We start from the raw sequence: 14153 nt of genomic DNA, 5'->3' as shown, positions 1-14153 counted from the left end.
TAAACAAAAAATATTTTTAACTCAACAATCTTTTTTAGAACTTTAACCGTTGTTTTAAATTTGTCGATATGAATAAGCAGTTTATCAAAGTGTTGTGAAAGCAAAATAATTGGACACATTGAAAGCGAAATTTTAGAACACGATCAAAAAGAAGCGCAAGCATGAGCAACAACAACAACCACAGCCCTCTTTCTGAAGAACTCACGTTATGAAATTATGTTATGTAACTCACGTTAACTTACATTATGTAACTCATGTTAACTTATGTTATGTAACTCACGTTACGTAATTAGAGCAACAGAGTGGGAATGAGCCAGTATATGTTGAGAATGTTCAATCTCACCCAGAATCAGAGTTCTTCTTTCCTGATTATTTAAGAGTAAATGTAGCACTCTTTTTTTTTTAACACTTCAATATTTAATAAGGGTACGTAACCTGAGAATATGTTGGAACATCATTCACAATTGGGCTATAAAAGGATGAAGAGTCCTTCAGTATTGTGAGGAGGTGAGATGAGAAAATTGTAAACATTATCTTTAAGTTTTACCCCACTCAAACACGCTACATTCGAACGAAGAAAAGAGCGAGTCAACCAAAAACACCAGGTGGACACACATGTTTAATGACATGAAAAAATGAATGTGTCACCATTAATGATTAAAACTGTTTTCGCAAACGCAACTTGAAACACAATGATATGATTTTAACTAGTAAGGTTCTCGAAAGTTCTGTAGCCACTCTGGTGTAAAGACTAATAAAAAGAAAACCAGTAAAGCTTGTTTTAAAGAATACCGTGACTCAGCAATTGAAACTAAAGTACAGAACGAACTTAAAGAAAAGAGAAATCTATTGTCTAGCCGAGAATTCAAAATAACACCTGCGGACAGATAGAAAAGGAACGTATGAAGCTAAAAACTGGATAAAACAATTGACAGCATATATTGTCAGAGCACACCGACTTCTTTGCATTCATGAACTGGAGACGAGACATTTAAATCTCTAAAGATCATCTTGTAAAAGATGCTTTCTTGAAATTTAAGAAAAAACACAGCCGTTACCTTTTACCAGTTGAACACATGGTAACATTGATTTATCCAAGAAATCGCTATCTACTTAACAATACAGTGAATTTTGCAACCGCAATCGCTTAATGATTTAGTACTTTCTAAAATTATTAGACAATTTATTACAACGAAACATTGTGTATGCTTGGTTGATATTTGCATGATTATCTTCCGTGAGTAACTAGGGTGCTTATTACCATGGGAAAGTGTTTCTTAAAATATAATAGTCTAACAAAAAAAATAAAAAAAACAAGCGGTTAGGCATGCAAGCAAATAATTTGTTCTTTCCGAGGCTATATCAAGATTCTCAATAATTATAATTAATTGAGCGTAAATAAAGCAAAAATCAAAAAAATTGTTTTAGGTATGCTATGAGAGATCAAAATATTGTTTGAATTGTGTAAATAAGTTTAGTTGCCTATACAAGAAACCCCTGTAACTGAAACGCGGTCAAATAAGCAACAGATTTCCCTGGGCTAACAGAATCCTACTACTGTATTTTTTCTTAACTCGTAAGCTCGTAAATATAAAAAATGTCAACTCTTTGATACGTGGAAAATGGAACTTCAGTGAAGTGGTTTGCTAAGTTTCTTCTTAATCAAGGACACAATCAAGGGCACAAAAAAAGAGTGTATGGTATAACGGTATTCTCTAAAGATTTATGCTCGAATTTTGATTACAAACATGTTGTTATGATTGTTGTTATTGTTGCAGTTGTTGTTGTTGCAGTTGTTGTTGTTGTTGTTGTTATTATTAATGTGTAATTATAGTTGTTGTTGATATCGGTGTTTTTAGAATAATTGTAACATAAGTAACAACAGTTCTACTCACAAAAATCGAAATGCTGACAAAAAAATAGAAATTATTAAATATTGGAAACCAAGAAAACTTTAAACTGGTTGCAAAAGTGAGCATTCGGAATGCGTAAGTGGTTTAACGTGTTAAGTGTTTAATAATTATGATCTTCGTTTTTAAACATTTAATAAATTGATTATGAAGAGGGAGGAGGGGGGAGGGAATCTTTTTACAGATGGTTACTGTTCAATGTTCTGCAATGCAGTTAAGCAATCTTCCTCTTTAATTTGGGTGTGTTTTGTCTCTCTTGCATCTTTGCCAATACTGATGAAAATCCTGATTCACTGTAGAGACTCAGTGGTGATCTTGTTTGGTTAATGAATTCTTTGATGTGATAAAACACTGTGTGCACTTTCAGTGTAAAATTTGCATTTTGGGATAGACAAAAAGGACCTTTTATTATAGCTGCATTTACACAGACAACATTTCATTCTAAAAATTTTTGAAACAAAAAAAAAAAAAAAAAAACCATAGGGATTTTATTCACGGAAAAAAAAGTTTTTTTAGATCAAGAAATTTTTTGTGCTTCAAAATCTCACTTTGATGTTTATATGACATCTTTTAAAGCTTTTAATTTTTAGGCAATAACATATTCAACAAAAAAAATTATCAATTAATGAATAGTATAACTTTAAGATATAAAATCCCCACAATTCTCCAAAATTCATTTTGACTTTGAACGGCTGTAACTTCCAAATGCATTAAGCTGAAATTTTATGATTCTAAAGGAAGTGTTAGCAGAGCAACGGAATACAAACTTTAGGCCGAATCTGGCTTGTAAACCGGGGTTGCCCCCACATGTGTCATATAGTTTCTGATGGTTACGGTGTATAGGAAGCGCTAAACTGTGCAAAATAAGAAAGAATATTTATTTAAGGCTATGAAAACCAGAAAATTTTTAAATAAAAAATCGTGTACAGTTAACTTTTCGTCCACTGTTATTTTCCTTAAGTGTGGTTTAAACATAGATCTAGAGAAATGTCAAGAAAGAAAAATTTGCTTCAAAATCAGGTTTTGAATTTTACATATTTTTGAATTTTATGTGTTCACTTTACTAATATTTGCACACACACACACACACACACACACACACACACACACACACACACACACACACACACACACACACACACACACACACACACACACACACACACACACACAGAGTTGTTATCAACATATTATAATGGGATTTATATACAAAAATATCTCTATATAGGGTGATGATATGTTAGATGCTTCATTAGGTTGTTCACAAAGCAGTAGTAGGTAGACCATATTTTTTGATTACTTTAATTATTTAAATTTTTAACCATTATACAGTTGGTTATTTTGAATTAGATTTATGTTTAAAATAGATGGCAATAATGTAGAGTTGAATTAACTTAATATAGCTCTACAAGAATCTCAGGTCTCTAAAAAATTACCAATTTCCAATCAAAGACTGTACAATCCTTAGATAACAACTTAATATTGTAAGCTTTTATCTTAAAATACCAATATCATAATATAAATTTTAAGATATTACCTTACTCTTGAACAGTATTTGATCACTGGTAGGATGTTGATTTGGGTCTTATCAAAAAACAAATTAGTGTATGTTGTACATAAAGTAAAAGAAAAAATGAAAATTATTAAGAACAAACAAAAGTTATATAATTTTCCCACAAATATCCTCATTTTACAAGGGTGCATGTGAGGATTAAAATAATCCAAAGTTACAGGATCAAAAAAAATATGGCACATCTCCTGTTAAGGTCAAAATTTTCTGTGTCGTATTTGTTTGTTTTAATAGGATTAGAGGCTGGATGTTTGAATAACTCTGATTCTGTTTTACATAAACATGTAATTAACTACTGGAAGATTGCCGAGGATAATATCTTATATAGATTTTAATGATCAGACAAAATACTGTATATCATGTTTTATGTTTGCATAAAAAATGAAAGTTTAACAGTTTTTAGTAACGTTAAAGTGATTGCGTTACCCATTTCCATTTGAGTTACAACTACTATTCTACTAGGAAATTTTTAAAATTAATTGTGTTGTAAAAGGAAATCAAAAAAAAATTTTACATTTTCTCAAAAATGGAGTAAAAGAGGTTGAAAGGCTTGTGATTAATACTGGCCTACACCTGCATTCTACTCACAGACTATGATTTGTATCAATATTAAAACAGACTGATTCCTTTCACTTTAAATCTGGTTATTCGTAGCTATTCTAGTTGTTTTTTTTACACAATAAACATGCTGAGATGACTATTAAAATATTTCTAATATCTTGTAGATTCCAGAATTAGCTTCTTTTTCAACTTAACTTCACTTTTAGTTTTTTTTAAGTAATCAACAGATCTTCTCTGACTTTCAAGTTTTTTCTTTATTGTTTCATTAAATTGAGGTATTGTGATCAATTTAGTTTATTAAAAACTGCAATATTATTTTTAAATTAACCAAAGCTTATTGCAAGTAAATTTTAAAAATTTACATATAATTAACTTTCATTGATGAAGTTATCCATAGTTCTTGAAAACAGGTCAATTGAGGATATCAAATGTGTTTTTTGAATGATAAGCAGTTCATTTCCTTATTGTTATGTAATCTGTTAATCTTTAGTCTGTTTCAGTTGATTGTATTTATTATTCTGATTATCAAAGTCTTTATATCTCTCATGCTTTTAACTTATGAAAAGTTTTACATTCTATGAAATAGCATCAATATTTATAGCAAAGTTATTTGTAAAGCTTAACCTGTCTTCTTCTAATATAAGTCCTATTTACATTTTTTGTTTATCCACTGTCTTCTGTATATCCAGCAAAAAAATTGTAAAACTGTTTTCAGTATTGAAAATTGCAATATTGCAAAAATTGCAGTGTTGAACAAATTTAAAGGAAATGTATGAAATATTTTTAAAGAATTAGAGTTCTGGTTTAAAGTATTACAGTTTTGGGTTAAGTAAAAACCATTCCTCTTTTTAAAATACAAAATACAGTGTGTGTGTGTATATATATGTATGTATGTATATATATGTATATATATGTATATATATATATATATATATATATATATATATATATATATATATATATATATATATATATATATATATATATATATATATATATATATATATATATAAATAGGTTATGTAAAAAACTGTTTAGTATATTGAGCATTCTGGTAATTTCCAGTTCTTGATTAATGTAACTTGCATTAGATTAATAGAAAATAAGGTCTTTAAATTAAGGTATTTGTAATTTTGAAATAGTTAAATATATTCACAAAAAATGTATTTCATATTTGCTTATGTTGTTTATTTGGTTTATTTAATATTGATGAAAAGAAGGCTTCTGGTTTTAGAATTCAAAATTATTCTCAGGTGTCTATCAGTCAAGCTTCTAAAGCTGTAGAATCCTTGGGTTTAGCAGAGTTTAAAAGGCTTGTAAGCATTTTAAAGTTGCAAATTATTCTTAAGCTTTCATTTTTTAGAATTTCTAAGAAATACTTTCCTGTTTTCACCAAATACCATGTATAAATATTCATTAAAACAATTGTTTAGGTTGCTGATATGGTTCGATATATGCTTTTCTCTGACAGAAGAAAAGTGGGTATAAAAAAAGCAGGTAAAATTTTTTGATACAATTTTTGATGCAATGAAATCTTTATACAATTATCTAGTATTTTGCAAAGCAGATTTTTGGTATTAAGATGTTTTGCAAATTTTTTTTTTTTTTTGAAAGATATGGTGAAAGATGTCATAAAAGATCATTCAAAGGCTTTCCCACTGTTATTCAAAGAAAGTAAAGAAAAATTACGTGAGGTAAATCTTCGGGTTTTTATTTAATGCTATAGTAGATGCTATTCAATGTTAAATTTAAAATATATTCTTGTGAAGAAAGGTTTCAAAAAATATCATATATGTTTAGACGTTTGGTTTTGATGTTGTTGAATTGTCAAATGAAGATGGGAAATCTAAGGGCTTTGTTCTTATAAATCTGTTGGAGGAGAATCCTGGATGTGAGAGTCTTTTGGATTGGTAAGTTGAGCTCAAAAAATTTTTGCATGAAAAATGAGAGTTTTTTATTTTTGTTTTTTGTTGTTTTTTTTTTAATTTAGGGGAAAAGAAACCGAAAAAATGGGCTTATTGATGATAATTGTGAGTCTGATCTTCATGAATGATGCTGTTTTAAATGAGGGTAAAAAGAATTGCAATTGCATCATTCATTACTTACCTTGAAATTGTTTTTTATTATAATCAATTTTTTTTTAGCTTCTTTGTGGTATTGTTTAAAGAAACTTGGAATTGAAAGGACTAGGTAGTAGAAATTTAAAATTCTCTCTTAAAACTAATATTTTGCAATTTAGCTAAAAACCAGGGGGTCTGTTTTATAAAAATGATAATTATTAGTGTTGGAGAATCATATTTCATTAAATTAATTTTACATTTCTAATATAAATCATCTTTGATTTTGTCAGAAGTTAAACACAGTTAAGTGGATAAATATAAGTGGAAGTATTTTAATGTGTTATTTTTTTCATTTTATATTAATTACTTGTTAATTTAAAAATGTAATATAAAATTAATTATTAAAATGAAAACGCTTCATCATTAAAAAGATAATAGAATTTCAATTTTAATTAGAGTAAAACGTGATAATACCGCAGATGATCGCTGGTAAAAAAAAAAAAAAAAAAAATGGTGGTAAACGCATTAATAAGAATAAGCGGTTACACTGCGTTAATATCAAAACCTTTTCCTACCAAAACTCGTTGATGTAAATTGATTTTCTGCTTGAGAATGATTTTAATTAGTAATTTTATGTCAGTTTTTGCATAGACCACTCTCATAAGTTGGACATAAAGTTTGAAGGTTGACTCGAATACGAAAAAGTAGATTAAGAGAGATACGTTTTTAAGATTAAGAGAGATACATTTTGACGGATTTCACTGCTCTTTTATCATATTTAAGATTTAAAATTTGTTATTAAATTCAAAGTTTTGTACTACGAAAATGTTGTGAGTTGCAGCTGCAGAGGAACAAGATCTTGTGAACGCATCACTCTCAAATTTTTAAAATTAAATTTAAATAAAAAATGAATTTTTCTAAAGTGATTTGAGACCAACAGTGACCATCAGGTAAAAATTCAGAAATTACCTCGATAATAGTGTAGTTTTTGTACAAATACTGCGATGATTATTCCGTTTTTTCAATTACCACGGTAGCAGTTCCCGCTACCAAGTCACGCTCTATTTCATACAAAAAAAAAACCTATGACATTTTTAATTATTGGGTTCAATCATTATAAACAATCAAATCCATTGTGTAAGAAATATTCACAAATTGAATTTAATGGTTTTTTCAGTTGCATATGACGTAAAACTTGACGAAAATTACTTCGAATGTTCAGGAGCCGGGGGTCTGTCCCCATCTTACCATAACATTATTTAATTTAAAATTAATAAATATCCATAAAATTTCCATTTAACTGTTTGCTTATTCTAGAAAACATCGAGTCTTTGGAGACGTAGATAAGCTAATTAACACCGAGTTCGTCAAACAAAAGTAAATTTTTGTCCAATAATGTTTCCTGTAAATTTTTTGCTCTTATTGTTAAAAGGAAGCTGATTGTATATATATATATATATATATATATATATATATATATATATATATATATATATATATATATATATATATATATATATATATATATATATATATATATATATATATATACATATTTTTTTTTTCAAACTTTTTGCGCCATTCTGTATTTGTTTAAGTATTTGCTACATCTTATGATGAAAACTATGACGGACCTTTCAGGTCAATATCTTTTTTAGTTATCTAGAGCGAAAAAAGTTAAACAGTACAGACGGTCCTTCCTTTCAATATACTTTGGGGGCTCGTACAAGTGCAGAAATTGGAAAGCGAAGGATTCTTCAGTTTGTTTCAAAGGTATAGCTAAGTTATTTATTGTTATAATGGGTCTTGGCTTTGTCAGCCATAGATCTTTTAAAATAAATATAACAGTAATTCAGTCAGTATTTCATTGTTTTATCTTACAGATCTATAACATCGAATCAATAGAATCGTGGAAAGTTCAGTATCAAGATGTTGTTGCAACCGAACAGCGCGGTGTCCCATAATTTGAACTGTTTATGGATTGAAGCGCTATTTCAATAAATGACTGATATCGCCCAAAATATCACCGCTTCCTGGAAAATAATCTTTGGAAGAAATTGAATAAGTAAATAAAATGTCACATTTCCAAACGACATTTTTAGGATTGAACCGCGTTAAAAAAAAAAAACAACAAATTTCTGTTAACAAATACAACATTTCAATGTTTGTTATTTTACGTGTTCTCTTTATTGACAATTTTATCGTTTCTTGAGTGAGATTAGTTAGACGTTCGATCAGAGATCCCGATGGTAAACGCTTAACACATCTTGATAATACTAAAAACCATCTTATGAGGGTTTTCAAGAAATGGTGATTTTGATCAGTTTTGAAGCTAAAGAAAGTTTCTTGATGGGTCGTAGTAAGAAAATAAAGGGTTTAGTTTAATTGAAGGTATTCAAAATGTTATATGGAGATCACGTGACTAGAAAAGATATAAAATAACCTTTACAATAGTTTCAGAGGTAAAAAAAAAAAAAAAAAAAAGAAAAAAAAGCTTTAACAATTCGCAATAGTTGCAATTTTAGCTAGTTCACAAATAGCAACCAGAACTCTGTTTTAGTAATAATGCCAAATGCATTAACGTTTTGACAACTATATTACATATTTACTTTTATTTATTTTATTATAATTAATTACACAACAAGAACAATTATGTGATTATTATATTTTTAATTACTTTAACAAAATCCTTATTTACTTTTAAAGGTGTTACGCAATCCCTTTCTTTAAAGTCTGTAGGATAATAAATTTTTATATTTTTTTTCGCAAATCCGTAAAAATCCCCCTGAAAAATTGCTCTGAAGAAAAGTTATTCGTCTGCAAAAAAAGAAGAATCAAGTTCATGGAGTTTTGTGAGAACAAAACTTTGTTTCTTAAGCTGCGCTTAAGAAAACCCTACTGAGAAGAAATGAAAGCTCCATAATTGTTTAACTGGAAAGGAACTACAGAATGACAACAACATATCCCATCATCCTTTTTTATTACGGAATAAAAAAAAGCTAATTAACATAAGAAAGAAAAACTGTTCAAAAAGATCTCTCTCAGTGTGTAAGACCAAAGCAATTCTTTCAATACTTTATAAGATTTTTTAACCAACATCTTTTCAACGTGATTAACGTATTGAAAAGATGTTGGTTTGGAAATCCAACCTTTTTGCAAATTATTATGAAGTAGCGACTGTTATGATGAAATAGACGGTTGGCTCAAGAAAGGATATTGGTGTTGTTTTAAAGCATAGCGGTGTCTCAGGCCACACCGCTTTGCTTTATAACAGCTTAAGTAAATCTTAAAGGAGTAAACAATGGAAACAACATCCTTTTAATTATTCCAGGATAATTATTTCAATTATTCCAATTATTTCGGTGTATTTAGTATAGAAATTGATAGAAGTTCTCAATTAAATAAGTTTTATTTTTTTAAATGTCTTTAGACAGATGAGGATTCGTTAAATGGAGGAATGAGGTTAAACTCATCCTGGAAATAATTCCTCCTGAGCTTCACTAACAGGGTCTGTCAACTATAAAGCTGTTTTTATTTTTATTGCTGTTGTTTCGAATCGTTTCCATGGCTATAAGTATTGGCGTTGTCAGAAAGGCTATCCCAAGGATGTACGTTGTCGTTGTCGCAAGCAAAATGCGTATGTCCAAAAAACTAAATTTACAGGACATACAAAAAACTGTTTATTTTGTCAATATCATGTAATCAGCTATATATCTTTGTGAAATTAATAATCTTATAACTTGAAATACAATTAAGCTGCTATAATATGAACCACAAATGCTCCTTGTACTAAACAACAATTTTAATCAATAAAATAAATTTCAAATTTTTTTTTTTTTGGGGGTTTGCTTACGATATCGAAGATATGGAATAATGATTGTAGGTTTATTTTGAAAAAAGTTGTTGTCGGACTGGCACATATTAGAATTAAAAAATTTCTTTCCTGTCATCCGAACCCAAGGAAATTTCTCCAGAGGTACTGAATTTAAAAAAATCTAATTTTCTCCAGAGGTTTTGTTACGTAATTAAACAAAAAAAAAAAGCTAAAAAATTATTTCAATTTTTTTATTATCAAACGTGTAAATAAAACGTGTAGCAACAAAAATGCTGTTGCAGTCACAGATTACAGAGATTACGGTCACATGGTCACATTGTCTAGGTAAGAATGCTTTAATTCAAGAAGATAGTCACAATTCAAGAAGATAGTCACAATTCAAAGCTTGACATCACTGTTTTACTTGTAACCTGTTTCAGATCTATGAATGTTTAATGACGTATTTGTAGTAGTAATACCAACTTGAAAGCATGTCAAGACTCAACCAGTTGCAATTTACAGCAAAAGTTAAAATTTGTGGGAAATTTTTAAAACATCTAAATATATTTTTGATGAGAAATATGCGTATAAGAAAAAAAATTAAGAACACGGTCAGATTCAAAAGAAAAAACAAAATAATTATCAAAAATAATTATGAATAATTATAATAATTATAAATCAATTAAAACCTTTAAAATATAAATGTAAAGCAAGAAAGTTTTTTACAAAAGGTATTTTTAACAACGTAGGTATCTTTAATAACGTAAGTGCTTTTTCCAGTTTTAAAACTCAAGTATAAAATATATTTTTATTTACTGTGCTTCGCTCCAAAACAATCACGCGGTTCTCCTCTTCTTCGTGATTAACATTCATTAATTTCTCATCGCTTTTATCATTCGGTTCATAGCTGTATAAGAGACTTCGTAGCTGCATTAAACTTCATATTAAGGATGCAGTTCTAAAATTGTTGGGAATTGCACTTTGTATTCACGAAGCCCTCTAGCTGTGTTAAATGGTCACGAGATCCATCATGCTGTAAGCAAACAACTTGTTTTTCAAACAATCTATGTTGAAATTTCTCATATTTCTAACTCAGTTAAAACGTGATCATGGCTTAACTCACCCAAAGCTTGTTAAATTGCTTAACAGGGAGCTTTAAGTTCAACATAATTGTTTGGGTGTCATTGGCAAATCATAAAGGAGATTGATCAACATTAAATCTTTGTTTTATTACTAAACCACCATAAACCGAATCATAGTTCTCGTATTTTCTAGACTTATCCAAGAGTTTAATGTCATTTTATTAAGGATTCTTTTTCTTGTTTGGTTGTGTTCGACGTAATTCAGGTGGCTGCGTATAATAAATTTAACAATTAAATAGTTCTTCACAATTGCATTTTCACCCTCTTGTTGTTAAATAATAAAAAACCTAGCTTTTACTTCATAACTTTACTTTTATTATTTGTTTTAACGATCATCAAACTCCTGAGTACATCTACTTTAAATTAAGAGGTAAAAAAACAAGAAGCTTTCACCGGTATTAATAGTAAGAATTTTTATCAAAATATTGAAATCGAAAGTTAAATTAATGCGCTATTACAAACAAAAAGGTTAAAGTGGAATACAGATTCTAAGAAGAGGATAAGATTTCATCGATACATCGATCTGAATCGATATGATAATATATCAAAACCGATCGAAAAGATATCGAGTTATCGAAAGAATCATTCCATCCTTACTCAATCGACCTTCCACAGCTTCTTGCTTTTGCTATTTAAATTTGCAGCAAATTATCTTGATGGCAAGTCCACAGTTATAAAAACTACATTATCCCCTTAAATTCTGCTCTGATAGGGGTAATAATCGAAAAAATGTGTATGAGTTCCTTAGGTTTCGTTATTACTGTGCTTAGAAGTTCGGGTTTGGTCCCGCTTTTAACAGGGTTCAAGTTCAAAGTTTCGTTTTATTTCCCATCTTTAACTAAAATGTGCAGACAAAAGATAACAAAGATTTTTTAACAAAGATTTTCAGAAATATGCACAAGATACCTAATCAAACAAAAAGTTTAAAAATTTTTAAAGTTGAAGTTTTTCAAATTTCTCATTCGTGAAGAAAACCTGAAGAAAACTCAAAAACTCTGAATGAATATTTTTTTTGAATATTTACTTTGAATAATTACTTTGAATGAATAATTCAAAGTGAATAGGGTACCGTTGCGGTTCTAAAAATAGATTTAATAAATATTTCGCAAAGCTTACTGGGATCGAAATGCGGACAAACATAACAAGTTTACTACCAGTGCAAGTAGAAAAATTGTCTAAGGGTGCAACTAAACACTGTTGTTGGGGTTTATGCACATCAGATTCTCGCTACCCTGAAAGTTTTCCACCTGGTGTATTTTTTTAAAGATTTCCAAAAGTTGGAAATATAAAAGATTCGATGACAAAATGTGAAAGCTCCAGCAAAGTTTGAGAACAGATAAATGCAAGATATGGCTTCATGCTTGTGGTCGTAAATTTTTTCCTACGTATAAAGTTAAAAAAGACACCTATATTTGTTCCTTGCATTTTATTGGAGGAAAGGGTCCTTCTGAAGAAAATCCACATTCTCTATGTGCGAGTCATTCAAAAGATCAGTTGGAGAAAAGTAATAAAAGAAAAAGAAAATTACTGATTATTCGAAATAATGTTTCTAAACTGAAAAGTTTAAATCGTGTAGATTTTATTGTGGAAAATGATAACAAAAATATTGAAACAGTTTTTAATCTCTCTGTTAGTTCTTATAACACTACAGACTCTGTAGCAGTTACAGTACAATATTGATGATGTTATTGCTGGGAATAGCCATGACTTTATTGTAGATTCTTCTGCATTATTTACTGCTACAATATATGATAAATCTACTCAAACTATATATGATAAATATATGCTTGGAGCAAAGATTGAAACAATACTTTTAAAAAATAGTTTAAATCAAAATCAAAAAAATCACACTGCTCTTTTAAATCAGACCTTATCTAATTTGTTGCATTGTTTAGTTGCAAATACAATGTTGATGGAAAATATTTTATTTTCAGAAAACAGTTGCAAATATTTTATTGGTATTACTGAATTTCAATTTTCTACTTAGTACATTTTTTTTGGACCAGCGAAGTATAAACTTTCATATTGAAACAGCTCTAGGTGTGTGAGACTTGAAACAAAGTCTTTGAAGTTATCTGTAAAAGAGCAACTCTTTGTCACATTGTTAAGACTAAGAAGAGGCTTCAATATTTTTACTCTTGCTCATTGGTTTAATGTTAGTGAATTTTTTACTCGTTCTATTTTCACAACATGGATAATCTTCATTTTTTATCATTTTCAGGAGCTTCAAATTTTTCCAGAAAGACAAGTTTATGAAAGAAATCTTCCAAAAGTATTTAGACCATTTAAGAATATCCGTGCCATCATTGACTGTACAGAGTTTAAGTGTGAGGTGCTAGAGAATTATGTGCAGCAAGGAAATGCTTATTTTTCGTATAAAAGCCATTGCACATTGAAATGTCTTATTGCAATTAATCCAAATGGTGCTGCATCATTTATATCAGATTTATACGAGGGTAGCATTAGTTATGTGGCTTTATTTCAAAAGTGTGGAATTATGGAGCTTATTAACTTTCAAGATTCCTTTCTTGTTGATAAAGGATTTACCATTCAAGACTTGCTTCTACAAAAGCAACTATATTTATTCCACCATTTTTAGGTGACCGTGAAATATTTATGAAATAAGAGGTAATGCAAACAAAAAGAATTGCAAAAGCACGAGTCATGTTGAATGATTTAATGAACGTTTGAAAAAGTTAAGATTACTTGATAGAGTAATGCCTCTTTCTTTAGCACCAATAGCATCTCAATTAGTCTTTGTTGCATCATGCTTGGTAAACTTTCAACAATGTTTGTGTGTTTGAATATCTTCGTATTAAATACATTTGGTTGTTTTTAATTATTTTTTATTTTGTAAGTTTGTTAATAATGCATCTTATTCCATTGGTTTTAAGAATAAACACTTAATTTCAACCCTGAAAACTGTATTCAAATTAGTGTTAAATAATTTTAACTTGCTTTTTTGTGTGTATTTGTTTAAGTAATTGTTGTTCCTTTGTTTTAACTTATAATAGTTTTCTTTGGTTGGTACTTTCTTTGGTATTTAAAAAGAAAGTAATATAATTAAGTTTGAAATTGTTTTTTAATGAGTTGGGG

At 29.0% G+C, this 14153-nt stretch overlaps 1 protein-coding gene and 1 pseudogene across 3 annotated transcripts; both read left to right on the top strand.

Annotated features, from left to right (window-relative positions):
* Positions 1-2754: 2754 nt before the first annotated feature.
* Positions 2755-8272, top strand: LOC145191275 (non-structural maintenance of chromosomes element 3 homolog). 3 transcript variants are annotated; one of them, XR_016445195.1, is made up of 11 exons: positions 2755-2930; positions 3139-3188; positions 5276-5357; positions 5475-5538; positions 5656-5735; positions 5842-5951; positions 6040-6111; positions 6186-6231; positions 7419-7478; positions 7760-7874; positions 7985-8272. XR_016445195.1 is itself a non-coding variant. In XM_090067442.1 (11 exons), exons 1-11 carry the CDS (start codon positions 2898-2900, stop codon positions 8063-8065), a joined length of 801 nt encoding a protein of 266 aa, XP_089923568.1. In that variant the 5' UTR covers positions 2755-2897; the 3' UTR covers positions 8066-8272. The 3 variants fall into 3 exon arrangements, 2 of the variants coding, with proteins under 2 accessions (XP_089923568.1, XP_089923570.1); XM_090067442.1 differs by having other exon boundaries at positions 6032-6111; XM_090067444.1 differs by having other exon boundaries at positions 2809-2930; positions 5295-5357; positions 6032-6111.
* Positions 8273-12156: 3884 nt separating this feature from the next.
* On the top strand, positions 12157-14018 carry LOC149882384 (uncharacterized; annotated as a pseudogene).
* Positions 14019-14153: the final 135 nt, after the last annotated feature.

Source organism: Hydra viridissima, unplaced genomic scaffold (assembly GCF_058129835.1).
Source record: "Hydra viridissima isolate aposymbiotic clone 2 unplaced genomic scaffold, HvirCarnegie_v1 scaffold_11, whole genome shotgun sequence".
NCBI lineage: Eukaryota > Metazoa > Cnidaria > Hydrozoa > Anthoathecata > Hydridae > Hydra > Hydra viridissima.
The sequence above is the reverse complement of the archived record's forward strand: the minus strand, read 5'-3'. Positions and strand labels throughout refer to the sequence as shown.

Bases quoted from the DNA above. Each gene is read 5' to 3' on its own strand.
- LOC145191275 (XM_090067442.1), top strand. From the start codon at position 2,898: ATGTCAAGAAAGAAAAATTTGCTTCAAAATCAG. The intron at 7,479-7,759 runs GTAAATTTTTGT...TATCTTTTTTAG, and splicing joins ACCGAGTTCGTCAAACAAAA to TTATCTAGAGCGAAAAAAGT. The intron at 7,875-7,984 runs GTATAGCTAAGT...TTTATCTTACAG, and splicing joins TTCTTCAGTTTGTTTCAAAG to ATCTATAACATCGAATCAAT.